This window comes from Hyposmocoma kahamanoa, unplaced genomic scaffold, assembly GCF_003589595.1.
Source record: "Hyposmocoma kahamanoa isolate Upper Pololo Valley unplaced genomic scaffold, ASM358959v1 93, whole genome shotgun sequence".
NCBI lineage: Eukaryota > Metazoa > Arthropoda > Insecta > Lepidoptera > Cosmopterigidae > Hyposmocoma > Hyposmocoma kahamanoa.
The window spans coordinates 12431884-12450995 of NW_020654810.1; the positions used below are offsets into that span (position 1 = coordinate 12431884).

At 37.7% G+C, this 19112-nt stretch overlaps 1 protein-coding gene across 3 annotated transcripts in view; it reads left to right on the top strand.

Moving 5' to 3' along the window:
- LOC113237210 overlaps window positions 1–17097 on the top strand; it is a 34346-nt gene extending 17249 nt beyond the window's left edge. For 2 of the 3 annotated variants that reach the window (XM_026473549.1, XM_026473550.1), the window contains 11 exons: window positions 2833–2929; window positions 10200–10256; window positions 10954–11063; window positions 11682–11906; window positions 12085–12267; window positions 12498–12673; window positions 12816–13019; window positions 13099–13323; window positions 13451–13669; window positions 13751–15052; window positions 16928–17095. In XM_026473549.1, the coding sequence (XP_026329334.1) occupies window positions 2833–2929; window positions 10200–10256; window positions 10954–11063; window positions 11682–11906; window positions 12085–12267; window positions 12498–12673; window positions 12816–13019; window positions 13099–13323; window positions 13451–13669; window positions 13751–15052; window positions 16928–16988 (2859 nt within the window). In that variant the 3' untranslated portion in view covers window positions 16989–17095. Of the gene's footprint in view, window positions 1–2832; window positions 2930–10199; window positions 10257–10953; window positions 11064–11681; window positions 11907–12084; window positions 12268–12497; window positions 12674–12815; window positions 13020–13098; window positions 13324–13450; window positions 13670–13750; window positions 15053–16927 lie in introns of those variants that run through there. The other variant, XM_026473551.1, reaches the window with a different exon arrangement.
- The last annotated feature ends 2015 nt before the right edge of the window (window positions 17098–19112 follow it).

Consider the following 19112-nt stretch of genomic DNA (forward strand, 5'->3'; position numbering starts at 1 on the left):
TAACTGGCTCCGTGGCCGAACGATTATCATGTTGGACTGCCACGCCGTGACACGTTGAGTTGCCGGGTTCGGTTCCGGGGCCGGGAAAAATATTTGTGGCATACATTCATTTCTCTCGTGAGTTTGGGTGTGATTTGTGGTTGTCTACGTGTGTGTCCATGGTACCCGCGATACAGGGTTTCATGTGCGTTATATTATTATATTATTATATTATAAATCATACGAATAAAACTCATAGGCACCTATAATATGTGTATAATTTTGAGATAAAAGACGTATAGTCTTAGGGCGCGTTCAAATTAGCCGCTGATAGCCGCGCTGCAGCAGCGCTGAAGCCGCGTGGCGGTCGCGCGACGGCCGCGCGATTGTCACTTTTCATACAATTTCTCGAAGCGCTGCAACCGCGCGGCGGCCACGCGGCGGCCACGCGGCGGCCACGCGGCGGCCACGCGGCGGCCACGCGGCGGCCGCTTGACAGTCGCGCTGCAGCCATATTCGGTTGCATCACGGTTAGTGAGGTGTACATGTTAATCTTTCAAATTAACTACGATGGACGAAAATCGAGTTGAAGAATTTACAGTGAGTGCAGAACAACACCTTGCAATATGGGATATCAGTTCCGCCAGTTATTCTAATCGGCTGGAAAAAAAGCATGGGAAAATTTATGTCTAAAATTTATTGACAAATTTATTGACAAATTTGAAACTAAAACTACAAATGAAAAACATAGTAAGTTGTGAGTAGTTTTCAATATCTATACGTGAAGTGTGTGCCTCAAGAACTCTGACCCCCCTTAACTATATACCTTTTGGTTCTGAATACAAGTGTGAAGAATAGTGTTAAACAAACGTAAAAATCCCATAAAAACCCGTAAAGAAGGCGAAAACTATTCCTAAATATTTTTCGTAAATCGAGTTTTGTAACTATTTAATCATTTTGATTATTTTGGCAAAATAAAGGTAACGAACGGATTCAGGTGCCTACGACATTGTCGATCAACAACGAGAACTATAGACGTTTCCAGTTGTTTGGGAGTGCTCATTGAGAATGTGGCATTAATTTCTAAAACCAAGATGTTTGCCAAGAATTTTCAAAAAATTATTTTTGGTAATCCTTATGGAAATGGCATTTATATCTGAATACATGATGGTTGACACGACTTTTCGCATTTCTAAATGGCGAGCACGATTTCTCAAATAATGGCAAATTGGGTATCGTTTTCGACATATTTAAGGGTGCTCATTACGAATGTAGCACTTATTTGTAAATCCAAGATGGCGGACTAGATTTATCAAAAAAAATGCAATTTGGGTATCCTTTTCGAGGTATTTGGGGATGCTCATTACGAATATGGCACTTATTTCTAAATCCAAGATGGTGAGCACGATTTTTCGAACAATGGCAAGTTGGGTATCGTTTTCGAGTTATTTGGGGGTGCTCATTACGAATATAACACTTGTTTGTAAATCCAAGATGGCCGACACGATTTTTCAAAAGAATGCAATATGGATATCCTTTTCGAGGTATTTGAGGATGCTCATTACGAATATGGCACTTATTTCTAAATCCCAGATGGTGGGCACGATTTTTCGAATAATAGCAAGTTGGGTATCGTTTTCGAGGTATGGGGGGTGCTCATTATGAATATAGCACTTATTTGTAAATCCAAGATGGCGGGCACGATTTTTCTAATCTTGCATTTAGAAAAGTCGTATTAGCCATCATGTATTCAGATATAAATGCCATTTCCATAAGGATTGCCAAAAATACATTTTTGAAAATTCTTGGCAACCATCTTGTATTTAGAAATTAAGCCACATTCGCAATAAGCACTCCCAAACAACTCGAAAATGTCTATAATTCTCGTTGTCGATCGACAATGTCGATTATACGTTGTCGATTATATTAATACGTTCTAATATTCTTTTTAATTTTTTTTTTCTTCAGTTTTGACAAAATAAGTGAAAGTAACGTTTCTTCGTTAGAATCCATCGTGTAACTGAGTCGAAAGATAAAACATCACTAAAAATTCGGTCGCAATTCAGCAGAGCGACAGCGCTGCTGCAGCGCGGCTAATTTGAACGCGCCCTTAGGGCCAGGAATTATACTTCTTTGTACTGTCGTAAGTATTTGTGGGTAATAATCCTAGTCCTAGATGAGCAGTGGTTATCACTAATCTTCAAGTAGACCATCTATATTAACCGGTTTATGTATTGAAAAGCTTTAATATGAACTTTTTCAATTGTAAAAATACCTGTTAAAAAATGTACATATTTTATTTTACCTATTAATTACAACGTAAGAGTTTAACATTCCATGTATAAAAAATGCATGAGGTACAAGTTAATGCGGGAAAGAGGTTATTCTAAATTACAACACAAATTAGAGCGACACTCGACAACTTTTAGCAGCGTGTCTGCATTGACTCAGTCGCGATGCAGTAGCGTCAAGACGTGGAGAATTGTGTTTAGCACAGTTTAAGCCCTATATACTTTTTATGTTTAAAACATTCTTAATGAATGTTGTGCACAATGGTCTACACCTCTCAAGAATAAAAAATCTAGTCGCATTTAAGTTTTTTCTTCTTTAGATTATAACAAGCGGACAAATTTTTATGGTATTGGCGCTTCACCCGTTTGCACAATGTCGTTGCGATGCACACGCGTGTCTGCATCGATTCAAATGAGCGTAAGCATCGATTCAACAACGCGTTTGCATCGATACAGCTGCACGTCTTTAACTATTCAACACGAGCAACTCCATCGATGCAATCGCGCGTTTAAAAGTCACCATATTTAACCACTCTTATGGAAATTAACTGTCGTTTTTCAGATGGAAAGTTTGATAAAAGAAATGCAAGATCCGGATACAGGTGTACCTGTAAGAAGTCAAAAACTTTTCCTGAGCGTCATCCCTTCTGCCTTTATGGGTAAGCTATATTTTCTTTATTGATGATCGGTCCTGCTTGCACTGGCTGTTATATTACAGTTACAGCTAGGGTGGATGCAGGTCTCTGCACGAGGTAAAGTTCTACGTACAACTGTACGTCTGTACAGTCGTACGTAGAACTGTACTGTTTCGGATTATCATTCGTCAGTTGCACCGCAATCGAAATACAGCGCGCGTAACTAAACCCTTAGGGCCAGATCAAACCGGCGGACGGGAAGCAGAGAATATTAAATTTACCAACATATTATGTTCTATGCTATTTCAATCGAAATAAGGTATTAATTGCAATGCTCCGAGACCGACCTCAGAGCATCGCGGTGCATTTCTCTCTGTGTTTAGTGTGCTAGAACAATCTTTCCAGTCACTACTCTCGCTACGATAAATCAGAGTACAGATCGATACCGATCCGGATATTGGTTAATCTACATAAAGAAATAGGACAAATCTGGCTCTACTGAAAATCATTCGTTGGACAAAGATTTTATTCTGCTCTCTACTGTTTATTTTAAATGTAAAAAGAGACCAGTTGGTCTCTCAGATGTTAATAGAAAAAAAAGTGACTTAATCGTATTACATTTTACGAGGAATATTTATGCAACTTACGGATATTGCGCACGCAAAAATAGCGCAATTAGAGACTGGGAGCTTGTTATATATTTTTGAAATATTCCACAACAATAAAAAAAAATGAGGGTTGAAATACTTGCCATCCCGTTTAATTTTGAAACCGATTTCCTTTCAATACGTGTCAATAACATTACTGTTGCTACGGAACTCTCTTATTCTACTAAGCGTCTTTTCGAACTTGAATGATGATTGAATGATGTTTAAATAGAGAGATTCTTTATTAAATTTAACTGAAAGGAATTATTTATTATTTATTCAGATTTAGCTTTATAATGTTACCAACTACTAAGTTTGCGAAACAAGTGCTATTACAAATGTGTTTGCAAAGATCGGGAGCAGGCTGAAAAACAGCGCTTAGCGACTTCTGCCGCTGTAAATGCTGAGACTGTAACAAATAATTTAATGTATATATGTATATATTTAATTTATTTTTGCATTTATAAGTAATCTTTTAAGCTCAGTTTTGTTAGTAATTAATGTGTGTGGAAATAAATGGTTTAAATTTCAAAGCCATTCAAATATCGGATTCCATTTTTTGTAACTCTTGATTATATAAAAACTGCAATCGACCGAGTCCCGGTAATCGGCAACGACAAGTTAATACATGTATATTTCTTTATGTGCTTGCGCATTAGCGTGCAACTATTATAGTTACATGCAAGAACCAACTACCTGTAAGCAGGCAACGTGTTTCTTTAAGCAAGTATCTTATGACATTATGAGGATTGCAAAGTAATAACAATAATGTCCATTGTCGTGTGTCTGATATTCAGCGACACGCCTGTTCATTATGGAACTTTTTTATAGTACCAAGTGACGGCATGAACAAATCGCGCTCATGGTGGTAAGCAAAATGCCTATCCATAACAATTGCAGTGTCACTCAGAGCTTTAAATCGCAAACATCTTAGGGGCACTGCCACTGCGCCTGTCACCCTGAGACAAGTTGACAATCCCGTGTGCCTGTCATTTCACCAGCACCTTTGTAATTGTAATGCTCACATAACTGCTTGGCGGCAGAAATAGGTAAGGTAGGAGTACTTTCCTAGACGACCTCTTTCACAAAGAGCTCTACTGCTCAAATTTAAATTCATATGTTACGTATGGTATACGAATATATAATTATAGTCATAATAATACTAAGTAGCAGTCTTTCAAAAACAATCGTGACTCTTCTACTATTCTATCTACGTACTCAACCAGTATACCTGGACTCACTCTACAAATAGCTTAGAAATGGAAACCACATTATTGAGCAGGCCTTTGATTATAAAATCAATAACAACACAACGTTATAAGTGCGTGCTATACTATGTAGGCATGCAACCAACACACTGGTGGAAATTGCATCCTATTACTACTTTCATTGATATAATATAGCGGTTTAGAATTCGGTAAACAATTTTTAAGTTGCATAACTGTTTTGGCAATATCGAAGATACCACCTTTCGGTTTATATTAGTTCCATCCATTAACCACTTACGCGTTTAGTGTTAATGGGACACAAGATGCCTTGAAAGTTCGTTTAATTAAATAAAAAAATATTTTACTGGTAATAAATTGTCTTTTTACTGGCGAGATTATATTTACCTACTCGTATACCATGTTAGAATTCGTTTTAGTGGAAAAATATTTCCTTATGTCAGTATGTGTTAGTATGGTATAAGTGAGAAATCAATTCCCCTTATGAGTAGAAAGTTGTTGCAATTAGATTTATTCATAGGTTTTTATGGAAATCAAGGGAAATTTTTTTTTGGACATTATGTTCAATGAAAGTGCATCTTATGTACTTCCTTATAAATTAAAATTCTTTGTGGTCTTTTTCGAATTATTTTAGTGAAGATTATTTTATTTTTGTCAATGTTCTAAGAACTAATTATAGGGAGTAAGCTGTCGATAAATAAATAAATAAAATAAAAATACCACAAAACTTCTTGAACAGAAAACACACAACATTTAAGATAAAACAATGCTTAAATCTTTATCGAAGAAAACGAAAAATCCACGGCAATTTGCTGGTTTTCAGGCTTCACCTGGCAAGTATTCACCGCTGGAGACACCGTATCACGTAGAGACGGGTATCTTTTCGATTATATATTATAATTAAGACCCACCTCAAATGATAACTAATAATTTTATTTAATATTCAATAACAATCAGTAACATACCTGGTATTTAATATGCAAATACTAGTTTAAACGCGTGTTATAGTTAATCGAAAAGCTACATAATTAACAGTGAATTTGAAAGCGTATTTAGCCGCTTAAATATTAACGCAATAATAAGGTATACGTTAAAAGTTTTATCACTATAACTATTTTAAAGATGGCTGATTTAAAGCTCACTTTATTTTTTATATATAGTCCCGGGCACATAATTCGAGCCACCTCCCGTTTTTGCCTTAAAGGGCTAGAATACAAAAATAGTTTTATCATCGAAGAATAAGGTTTCCCCCGGTTTTGCAACTCCAAATTTCCAACAAGGACTTATGGAAAAGATTTTTAATATACTAATTTCAAAATTGCGTAGGATAGTTCTTGATCAATCTAACATTGTTTAAGCTTAGAGCATTTAATACTGATACGAGGTGGCTCGAATTATGTGTCTTGAAGTTTATATATATTGTATTTATACAATTATCTTTTGACTTATTTGTCAGCTCGCATTCATTTGCTCCATCTTCCCAAAAGTGAAGTTAAGTTACATTAATATGATGCTAATCACTTATTGCAACTTATGAAGCACTTTATACAACTGTTATGCCATTGTAATGGAACTCATAAAATTTCAGCAAGAGCTAAGCTAGAGGGCTGCATAAAATTTCAGCAAAGTAAAGACACGTTTCGTATGTACAGCAATGATGCATGCCTACAGTTAAGGTCCAACCCTAAATTACCAAGTCAGCGCCTAATGGTAAAATCAATAACGGTCCAATATCATATATGCAGCTTATTCACCGCCACAACTCTTCCTACAAGCTTTTTGAAAGGGAGTGATATTGAACTTATCTCAATAGCTATTGAGATAAGTTCAATATCACTCCCTTTATGATATATACAAACTTTAATTTTTTTTTGTATAAACGAACTACTACTACATGTTTAGACATTTCGTTCAAATAGATACAACCACGATAAATAGGATAAGCCTTGATAAATGTTTCATTTTCTGAGAGAAAACAAATTAAGTTTTATTTTAAATAAAATATGTATTAATGCCATAAAATAAATCATTGCAGGCGCGAGATACAGTAACAAAAACATTTCTAACATAAACGTAGCGTTAGTTTTGTCTTTCTAAAGCAAGCTGTAAATTTCTGTCTTACTACAGTAACGTAAATTTTTCTAGTTTGTTTTGCTCAAAATTATATTTCTTTTGGTTTTGCTTTACAAACGAAACTGCAGCATCATTTTCAAAGACTACATGCGAGTGTTTCTTCTTTTATTTAGGAAGAACATATGTATATTATAAATATTTGTGGATCAATAATACTACCCTGTAGGACTCTCACCTACTCTTTCTGTTATAGTACTTTATCGTTTCCGTTGATTATATTGTCTCGTTATACCTATATAATATTAAACGATCCTACAATACCGAATACGTATCAGTTTTTTAATGAACACGCGCAGACCAAGTCCAATGCGTGTCATTATGTACCATTGATGTACCGACCTACGTATCAACAGCCCAGAATCACTAGTGCATACCTACTACGGTATGAAGACTGCGAGGTACGTAGGTACTGCCTGATATTCTCAATAAAATACCTGTACACCTATATGTAGATATGCTTACTAATGCTAAGAAATGCAAACAAGTTTATAAAAGTGCTACTTGAGTTGTTTTGCGATACATTGTAACTTCGTATAAACCTTTCAAAGGATTTTTAAAATCAATCTTACTATAGTTTTCATTTCAGTATTGTGTTTTGAATAAATAATTTTAAATAAAAACCTATATAGGTACGTCATAATGAATATAGTTTTAACGTATAGGTATATGTAGATTCTATTTTGCAATATGTACTTCTCGATTATAGACAAATTATTATTTAACAACGCTGTGTGTGTGTGAATTAATATAATAATAAAAAACCATGTTATAACCGACTTCAAAAAAGGAGGAGGTCTCAATTAGTCCGTATTTTTATGTATGTTTCGCAATGATTCATTTACAGCATTTATGAGTCGATTTTAATGTTTCTTTTTTGTTGGAAAAAGGGTACCTACCTCAGTCTTGATCTCATTCAGATTTGATGAAAATATTCCACCCGTAAGTGATTTCAATAAAATAAAATAATAGTAATGTAATTCCACGAACTTTTGGGGTAGTTATTTTATAATAAAATTAGCATAATCGTAAACTGAATTGATTTACAATAGTCATCATATCCTAATGTTATATTATCTTTAGTTGTGCAGCGGCTTTAATGAATTATTTTTTAAAGTATTCAAGAAAACCTTAAAATTATTCCCTGACTCTTTTCTAAAAAACTTCTTTTTGTAAGTTTCATTTTACTCTGCAACAATTTATTATGCATGTAGTGTCGGCCTATAATAGATTGTGCACTTAGTTATAAGTTTTTTTTGCATGTATGTTTTCTGATCTTTTATTGGTGTAACAATTGTTGACTGACCAAATAAATTGAATAATAATAATAATAATAAACTACGTTTTATTAATTATTTTTTATTATTAATTCTATCATGCATAATCAAATTATAATAGTAAAGTTATCGTTTGGGTGAAATTATAAATAGAGTTGAAGCAGTATACGTGGGGCGCACTATAAGTTTCCGGAAAGAATAAGAAAAAAATACTATAAATGGTCAGAAATGAATTTATTCTTTTTCAAAATATTTTCCCTTAGCGTTAATGCAATTTTTCATACGAATGAGCCAATTTCGAAAACATTTATGCCACTTCTCCGTGACAATCTCTGAAACTTATTTTTCATACTCTTCGACAGCTTCTTCAGGTGATGAAAATCGTTGACTGCGTAACTGGTTCTTAATTTTTGGAAATAAATAATAGACACAAGGTGCCAGGTCGGGACTATACGCAGGATGGTTCATAAGGTCAACGTTGTTCACCTTCAAAAATGTTTTCACTTCAATTGTTTGCCTGGCCGTGTGAGAACTGGCATTATAGTGCTGCAAGATGATACGGCCTTTCCGGTTATTTTTACGGAGTTTATCAATAACTTTCGGCAAACAAATAGTCGTGTACCAATCACTATTCACGGCACAACCATTCTCCAAAGCAACAGTAGCCACGTATCCAGTTTTATTAAAAAAGAAGCAATCATCCGATTGGAGGCATTTTGCACGCGCGCCACTTTGGTTGGTTTCTGCTCGTCTTGAAAGACGCATACGCTCCATTGCTGCTTTATTTAGGGATCGTAACTATAAATCCATGTTTCGTCACCTGTTACTATATCCCACACCAAATTTGACGCCCCTTCGTTGAATCTGGCAAGCATGGCATTGCACCAAGTGACGCGATCTGTTTTTTGAGCCTCAGTCAAATTGTGTGGGATCCACCGAGAGCATAGCTTCTTCACACTCAAATGTTTGTGTAGTATTGATTGTATTTGTTTCTGGCCTATGCCTAAAGATGCCCGAATCTCGTGGTATGTCACATGCCTGTCTGTTTTGATCATACGTCGCACAGCATTGATGTTTTTGTTGTTCACAGCAGTGACCCGTCCATTGCTGTGAGTGATTTTGCATAAGTACAAGTCAAGAAAACTTAAATTAAAACTTAAACAATTCCCGGTACAAAACAGTGGAAGTACTTACTCGAGAAAAGCCAATAAAGTCACCATCTGTAAGTTAACAACTTGTTGAGGCCAATTTAAAGAACCCAACCATAATAATTGTATCGTAAGTAATTGAATAGGCTAGTCTACTGACTGTCGGGCTTACAGCTTCAGATCAAGATTACCATATTATTGTAATATTTTTGTAGCAGTAGAGCTCCTCGTGAAAGAGTTCGTACAGGGAAGTACTGCCACCTTACCTATTGCTGTCGCCAAGCATTACTGTCAGCGTTACTGCGTTTCAATTTTGAAGGGTAAGGGTGCTGGTGAAATTACAGGCACATGGAACTTGTCAACTTATGTCTCAGGGTGACGGGCGCATTGGCAGTACCCCTCAGATCTTTGCGATTTAAATCTCTGAGTGACTGTTATGGACAACTGTATAGCTTACAATCAAGCGCACAACTTGTTCGTCCCGTCACTTGATATTATATTAAAAAAAAATCGTCGAACATTTCCATAGAATACCAAATTTCAAGTTCATCGGCAAGTGGAAATAAAATAAATATCCATTTTATACCTGAGATCTCTGCAGCTATGTTAACTGGGAAAAGAGATGATCTTTAAACAGTTGAGCAAATGAACCTTCTCTGGTTCTTAGGACAATCCCAGTTAAATTAGCCTTCAAATGAAAGAAAAAACGTTTTGAAACGAGTCCATCTATTTGCCACGATGCCACAGATACATACTTCCGAAGATACACTTACTTCACACTTATAACCCCTCTTTTTGCGACGGGGATTAAAAATAACTTTTCTGAGTCCGTGAAAAAATTATGTGAATGTTGTTGTTTTTTTCAGGTTACGATCTTGTCGAATGGCTAATGGATCGGTTCAATCTTGATGAAACTAGTAATGGTAGGTTCAATTTCCAATTACAAACATTATCCATACAGGGTGTAAATCGTTAAGTGTGCCAAGACGATTATTTCTATATTTTAAAAATAAAACTAGAAATATCCAAAATTTGAATGTTAAACGCTTTAATTTAACTTTTAAAGCGTTTAATGGTTGTATGGGAAAAAATGGTACATTTACTATCGTATCGTAGAAATGCTTTATTAAGTAGGTACTTACTTTCACATCACTTTGTTTTTATACAACTGAATAATTGTTTTGTGACTTATAGCAGTTTCGTTATCTGTAAACTTACTGTTACCTCTTCTGTAAGTCAATTAAATTTTCTCTACGAATGTCATATTAAAGAATGGAAGCGTTTCACGTTAAAATTTTGGATACTCCTAGTTTTATTTAAAAAAAGTTATTGATGTCGTTTTACTCATTATGTAACATACTTTCACGTCTGTTTAAAGGTTTATGATATCTCTTTATTTATGGAATAATCGCCTGGGCACACTTAACGATTACATCCCATATTAAGATACCCAAATTTAGCTACTTCGTAATACTTATACTTATACTATCGTTGTTAAATTACTTTTAACAATATTTCTAAAGTACATAAATAAACTTAATATTTATCTTCTTGCAGTCCAAGATTTTACACACTTATTTCGTCTAATATTCCTAATGTGTTTTGTGTTTTCCATTTCAGTTGAAGCAATAAACTTAGCTAATCAACTCTGCCAATACGGGTACTTCTTTCCTGTCAACGATTTGAAAAACCTCGTATTGAAAGATGATTCTTCTCTTTATCGATTTCAAGTAAGTAACTATGTGCAATAAATAATTTATAGGTATTCCCAAAATACCTGACTTTCTAATAAATTGATAAGAGGTATTTATTATTATGAAATTTAACACGTGGCAGACGTTTGTCGTGAATAAGCGACCGATCTCAGACATAACATTTCAAATTCACACATAAAGTCAATCCTTATCCTCTTTTATACAATTCACACCTTTGTTCAATATGCGGAAAATTAAATATTTTTTTGAAATAATTTTTATATTACCTAATTTGCATTTTCTTTATTTTTTTTCACAAAATTCGTTGTTATTGTTTTTAATTCTAACTTTGTTTTTTATTCCTTTCTTTTTTTCACAAAATTCGAGCAGCATAATATTAGTAAATAAATATGGCTGTTTACAAAAATAAAAGAAAATGATCAAAATGACAAAATAAAGTTGGCGTAGTGTTCATTGGAAGTATCGATGTTAGTACAAAACCGTCATTTAGATTGAAATAAAAATATATTTGATATAACGGACAAGTCATTTTCATTCAAACATGTGCCTTATCAAGTATAACACGGTCTTAAGTGTAAAGTATAAGGCACGACATACAGTTGGCTACATATGAATGTGTATGTACGATTCTAGAGCCCATACTACTGGCCGTGGCAGGCGCCGCGCGTGGCCGCTGGCGGCTCCAACGCGCCCTCACTGGGTCCTGACAACGTTGAGTACGCCATCTACCTCGTGAAACGCACCCTGCGCAACAAGCAGCGGCATGCCCTCGAGGACTACGAGCAAGAGGCCCTCGCCAACCTCAAAAGGAACCTCGCCGGTAAATGGGACTTCATCACTATGCAGGCTGAGGAACAGGTCAGTAAAAGCCTTAGACGTCTATGCAAGAAAAGATCATCAAAATCGCTGCGATTCTCACTAAGAACGCACAACGAGTATAATGGTCACGCTAAACAGATTTCCCACGAAAATAATCGTATATGAAACGGTCTCTTCCTTATTCGATATCTAACATGTTATAATGAACTGTTTATAGGTTCGATTGGCGAAAGATCGCAAGAAAGGTGACAAAATCGTGTCGGACAGCCAGGAGCGCGCGTATTGGCGTGTGGCACGACCGCCGCCGGGGCAGCCTGGTGCCTTGGAGCATTGTCCTGTCCCAGTGCGCGCGAGACACCAGCGCCCTAAGCGCCGCAACATCGAGCAAATAAAACGCGAGGTATATACACAACACTACAACAGAAATGAACTTATCTAAAAAATCCTAATCCTTACAAATCGATTTCTCAAACCAAAATGCGTAAAAATAAAACGGGAAACATATCGTGATACACATCAACCAATTATATAAGGAAGTGACGACAGTAACAACATTAATTAATTTTTTTATGGGTATAGAAACAAAAGTACAAAAAGCAACTACTAAAATTACGTATGTTTATGTTACAGATTGAACATTTGAAAACATCCTTGGATCGTACGCGGGTGAAGACTTCTATTGCCCTCGAGGCCCTGTTGGCCTATTCGGAGACCTTCGCACCATACGATCCATGGCTTACTGCGCCGCAGCCCTCCAACCCTTGGATCTCTGATGATACCCTCTTCTGGCAAATCAACAGTCCTCTGTGAGTACTCAATTATCAGCTCATTTCATTTAACTCACCAGTTCATCGATAATTAATAAAAGGCACACTTTTTGCGATCAGTAGGTATCTATTTGGTTCGTTACGAATTTACACCAAATTGCGTTTACATTATTTTTACCAGGGTGGAAGTGCCAAGCGAGAAACGCGTGCAACGGTGGGCTTTATCTATCGAAGAGTTACTTTCCGACCCCACCGGCCTGCAGGAGTTCACCAGCTTTCTGCGCAAGGAGTACTCGCATGAAAATATCCGTTTCTGGCTCGCAGTCATGGACCTCCGTCGTTCCTCTGCCAAGCAAATACCCACCAAACTTGACGAGATATACGAGTGAGTTCTACGCCAATCTTAGCGTACGTAACGTATTTCATTTACGAGTTGGTGTGAAAGTGATTCACTAATTCCGCAGGGAGTTTCTAAAACCCGGCGCGCCTTGTGAGATCAACATCGACGGCGCGACCGCGGAAAAGGTTGCGGAGGGCCTGCGGTCGGGGTCACGGTACGCGTTGGATCACGCCGCTGACCACGTGTACGGGCTGCTGCTCAAGAAGGACTGTTACCCGCGTTTCGTGCGATCTGACCATTTCCAACGCCTGCTCACCGAGGGTCGCAACGTTCATCAGAAGAAAGCAAAGTTAGTATTCCTGCATAGACTCCAATCTGTCCTCTAAAAAAGCACTAATATTGCAATTAGATTTTTTTACACTGTACTGTACGTACGGTACGGAACATAAAATGAGTAATAATGATTTCGTCGATAGGTTTTTCAACTTCGGGGGACAAGTAAAGAAAAAACCTGGTTCAACGACCGTCAGTGGCGTGAGCGGCAGCGTAGTGGTACTGGCGCGCCGACGCGGCTCTGACCGCTCGCTATCTGGCTCGGCCCACGAGCTGGCCGTTTGCGCCGCGCAGCCACCTCGCATGCCCGACCCACCGCCGCACAGTCACTCTCAGTCTAACCTTTGCGACATCCCCTTCCGGTTAGCCCCTACAAATTTCTAATAATGTGGATAACCCGCTTCCTATAATACTGCACTGTTACAATCGTGGACTTTTCGTAGGGATCCTCTTGACGATTGCGTGGACGAAGCACTGCCGTGGGAGAGCGCATCGCGGGAAGGAGTGTACGGTGCCACACGCCGGCGGCAAGACTCCGCCGCAGATTCGGGCAGTTCGTCCTCTGACCTGAGCGCGGCGGTAGTGGTGGGGGGCCCGATGGGCGAACGACGTCGCCTGCCGCAGCAGAGCACACTGGACGGCGGGCTGCGCGGCGCGCCGCCGCCGCTGCGTCGGTTATCGGCCGTGGAGCCGCGCCACCTGGCGCCTCTTGGCTCTCCGCCACACTCGCCGAGACCGCCACGACCCGCGCCTGCACCTGCACCTGCACCAGCGTCGCACCCGCACCCCACGCCCACTATCAGCGTCAGCTCGGCGCCCGACGACGAGTCACCAGCCGGCACGGGCTCGCCAGACCGTCGTTCTCTGGTGCACTCTGATGAGCCTTCGTCGGTGTTCGCTTCAGTGGATGTTACGCCCACGGAACCGCGCGAGCCCACACCCATCGCTGACGCTTCCGCGCCGAGCCCCACGTCCACGTTGTCTGCGTCCTCGGCGCCCGCGCCTGTGCCGGCGCAAGCCGGCGATAAAACTGTGCTACCTCCTAGTTGTGATAGCTGTAGAAGTGACGTTTCGAAAGTGGAAGTGCGTGTGGAGACCGCTGGGAAGGCCGGTTGCGCGTCGCCCGTAATTGTCGAACGGTCCGATTCTAAGGACTCCAAACGACCGATATCCCCCGAGGATGAAGTCGTTTCAGTGCGAGGAACTTTATCCCGAGAACCGTCAACGATAAAAGAAATCAGTCCGGCCTCATGTAAAGATAGTAGCAAAATCGCCGATCTTCCAGGAAGTGGTCCCAAAAGAGGCGGACCGATTGAGATGGCCCCCACGGTGGAACCGCCAAACACGATCTCGACGGGCCGAGCGAGCCCGACGAGTGCGGCGGAGACATCTATAGCGACTTGCAGCACAGCCTCCTCGGTGGCCAGCACGAGTGCGGCTACGCCTGCGCTTTCTTCGGCGAACATCAGCGTCGAAGCGGGCCGACTACCGGTACCGCCGGTAGCTCCCCTGGCCGTTTGGGAGGACACCGGGGTGGACGACGACAACGTAGATAAAGTGCCTTCGGCGCCTGTGCAAAGGGTCTCGGGAGATTCCAAGGCGGCGTCCGAGTCGGACGCGATGAAACAAATTGCTCACAAAGACGAACTGTCGTCGGTTTCTGAATCCAATATTGTTAAGCGTGATAATAAGAGCGAACTCGAGGAGCGCAAGAAGCGGAACGACATCTGTCCCTGGGAGGACGAGTAAGTACTCGTGAGTTTTAACATGTGCGTTGTAGTAGATGGATTGTTTGTTTCGATCTTATGGATCTCAGTTCAGTAGTTAGCACGTTAGTTTGCTGTGTATGTAGTGATTATGCTGTTTGAGAGATGAGTGATATTTGTTACGCACTTATGTAACGGATTCGGCATGACAATACTGCTCTTTAGGGAAGTAGTCCCAGTATAAACACATTAATGTGCTTGAGCATCCTTTTAGTTGGCTTTTTACAAGAACACGCGACACATTGGCGCGAGACATCAATCGTGATGGGTTTACTTCCCTAAAGTTGTCCTTGAATACACTCTCGAATGTGTTTTGATCTTCGTATTTGATTGCAGCTAAGGTATCGAAAATTTTTGTTTATGACTGTATAATATGTACAGAGTTTTGAATATGCATTGTGTTTGTGTTGTCTGATTAATATAATTTTATTATTATTATACGTTTAAGTATAAATTTTTAAATATAGTTAATTGCATTATTTAAAGTTTTGTTTTTATTTGCCCTTCTCTAGATTGCCCTTTCGCTTGGAATGAACTAAGTACACTTGTGATTCTGTCCTTCACTTCGATTCTTCTTATAAAAAAAACTGCACGGTTTATTAAAATCAGCACAGAGTTTACATAATATTACACGAGTAACTAGTTTTTATTTGAACAAAATAAATTATTGCTAATTCCCGAAAATAACCTTTTCTTATATGTATGTGCGAATATCTGCCTGCCTACTTTAAGCGTACAGTGAATAATAAAGCAAGCTTAACGTGACACTAGCTGAAGGATATTGAACAAAGCAATTGGTACTTGAAAATGTCCTTCGGCAGGGATCGACGCCCGTCACGGCTTATCACATCGCAATGAAACCATTTATCAATCGGTTATCATTTCTAGGTAAATACAATAACACTAGGTAAACGAGCAAACATCGTGACATTCAATAAACTTTAAAATTACAATTATTATAGCGACGTCTCTAGTCAGCTGCTGGTAGTTGTAAAAGTACCTGGCTAGTGAAGAAATAGATTTCTCACAGATGGCGCTACGGCATAAAAGTCGCTAAAAACCGAAAACAAAGATCTGCAACAAGCACATAGAAAAATTCGTAGTCGAACCGGATCGAAGAAATTTTTGTTACTTTTCGTTCTTTGTATTAATAATTATAATAAACTAGTGGAGTAATTTCACAAAAAATAATTAAATATCATAGCAGTAAAACATTGTAATATTCAATATTGTTATTTAGTGAATTTTGTTCAGTATTATCGTGAACTATACTTCTTTGGCACTTTGTGTAAGTTACTGCTCTTGGTAACCAGTTTCTTCGATTACAATTATTATCAGAAAAAAAAGTATTTTTTTGCAATATGCATAATGATTGCGCTTTATTATTGTACCTAACTAGTTTTTAAGATCACTAAGTAAGGTTTTATATGCCTTACTTACTGCTTACCTTGAAACTGTTTGGTGCTAGAACTACATCGTGAAGATTGTAGATTTTAAAGCTTTCGTGATTATCCACTAAATGATTATCACTAATTACAGGTTTCTTACCACCGTTGTGTTCTTTTGTTTTCCCAATATTTCGGAACGGCTACACGCTCCATTTAAAAAGGGTAGACAGACATCTCTTAAGGCTGTCATCTGCCGCTGTCCAGGCAATCCGTGACCATGGAGCGTGTAATGGTCCTGAAGTATTGGGAAAACAAAAAGAACCCACAACTAGGTAAGAAGCCTGTACAAGTAATTAGTGATAATCATTTCGTGAAAATTAGATGACGCTATTTGCTCCGTGGGATACTATAGTTTAATTATGTATTGTGCAATAAATGGAAGTTAAACAATTGTTTTCTTTTTCAGAAATTCCTGTGAGAGTGAAGCTCCATTTGTTAAAACTTACGCTACGCTGGGTTATTTATAATTTTCGTACGTAGGAAAATATCAAAACAATATTTTAAGAGACGCAGGGTTCTAGAAAGAAATAATATTTAATTTTTTATCTTAGACCCTATGTTTTGATTGACACGAAAAGTTTTAGGCCCGGTATGATTATAATTATTATATGAATATTTTAAAGTAAATGATGTTAATTATTAGAAAAATTTTTGTTTCATTATTGCTTCGTTTTAGAGTAATTTTCAGGTTAGTTTTTTCTACCTGCTTTTGGTAGCAATTTTCATTATTATAATATTCTAGAATATTATTATTTAATATTCGAGTGTAGTAACCTGAAATATTATTTAGTATTTCAATATAATATATTGGAATACTTAAACAATAAAAATTGCCACCTAAATTAGGTAGATAAAACGAACCTGTGCTTTTTTGGTGTATCCGTTTGTTTGTTTAAATTTGCATATATAGCTACTAGTTTAATTTAAATATTAAATAAATATTTAATGTTTAAAACTAAAATATTAAATAAATATTTAATATTTCAAACTTAAATATCAAATTCATTCAAAATTAATTTTGAAAATCGATATAAATTCTAAACACGTTTAAGAACTTTTTCTAAACAAGTTTAACATGATATATTCGAATTTATACAAACAAAATGTCGTACCTACATACCTAAAAGTAAAGTAGGTAGATAAAATAATGTGTGTGTGCACTGAGTGGCCACATTAGGTACTTCAAAATTATCCCGTAGTAGAAACCACAAATAACTACTATAATAGGTACAGTGTAGTAAAAGAGAGCGTTGTGGTTTGAAAGATTATGTAGTGATCAGGACAGAGAGGGGGATACTTCGATGGTTTCGATAAGTAGAAAGAATGAATGATGGTTGGTTGGTTGGTTGGACTACAATTTATAGAGCGTATGTGAGTGGAGGCGTGAGGAGAGGTAGACCTCGGCGTACAAATCTCAATCAAATTGGGGATATCCTTAAAAAGGCCAGGTCAAAAGTAGCAAGAATAAATGGGTGTATATGAAGAGATTGATGAGAATGAATTGAACGAGGTGAAGGAGGTTTGTCAGGAGCGTGTCAGATGGCGGTCCATAGTCTCTGCCTACACCGGTGGGAGACAGGCGTGAAGATATGAATGTATATATGTACCTATGTATGTACTATTCTACAGGATATATCATGGAGAGTGTGCAAGGGAATTACACGAATTAATTCCGCCTTCCTCTTTCCGTCATCGGGGGACCAGACGTAGGCTGGGGTGCCACCCCTCTGTTGTGGATATTCCAAGGATTCGCACCAAGCGTTACGCTTCCACATTTGTATGGCGAACGGCTATGGAGTGGAATTCCCTGCCTGCAGACTTGTTCCCTGAACGTTATAACTTGGGTCTTTTCAAGGCGAGAGTGAATGTACATTATTTAGGTGTGCATGCTCCATCGTCGACTTCATTGTCATTTTCCATCAGGTGAGATGAAAGTTAAATGCTCACTTATTTATTAATAAAAAAAACTAACTGCGTCTTGTTTGAGAATTAGTTTGTTTATGAAAACACTATTATTTCACACTTTTGTATGTAACAAATAACTGCATAAATATAATTCTTTGTGTGTACAAGCTTCAACTGAATTTTACTAACAATTAAGGTGTTCTTCTAGACCAGTTTAGATTAATTAAACACTTACATTATTATATTATTTATCATACCACGTGACAACTCGGAAACATACAGAATGAAATGTTCTTTTCATGAAAAAGTAATGTTGCATGATCAAAAGAAAAATAATAAAAACATGTTTTTAATCACTTTTTAATAACCTTGACAGAGTACATAATATGTAAGTACGCAGTGTATTTGATACTCCGTGATGAATTATGCATTCTTTTACAATCATAACAGAAATAAACAAATGAAATAAAATCACTTTATGTAAAATCAATTTATGGGCGGAATTAAGACTGTATCAACCCATGTACCTTCCACTACTAGCTACGGATCTCTTTTATAGAGATTAGGGATCAAAAAAAGTTAAAAATGACAATATAGCAGATAAAACTTAGAGTAAATTAAGTTGTAAGGTAAAAGAAGAATTCTAGATTCTAATCAATGATTTCGTGACATTTGCCATATATTCC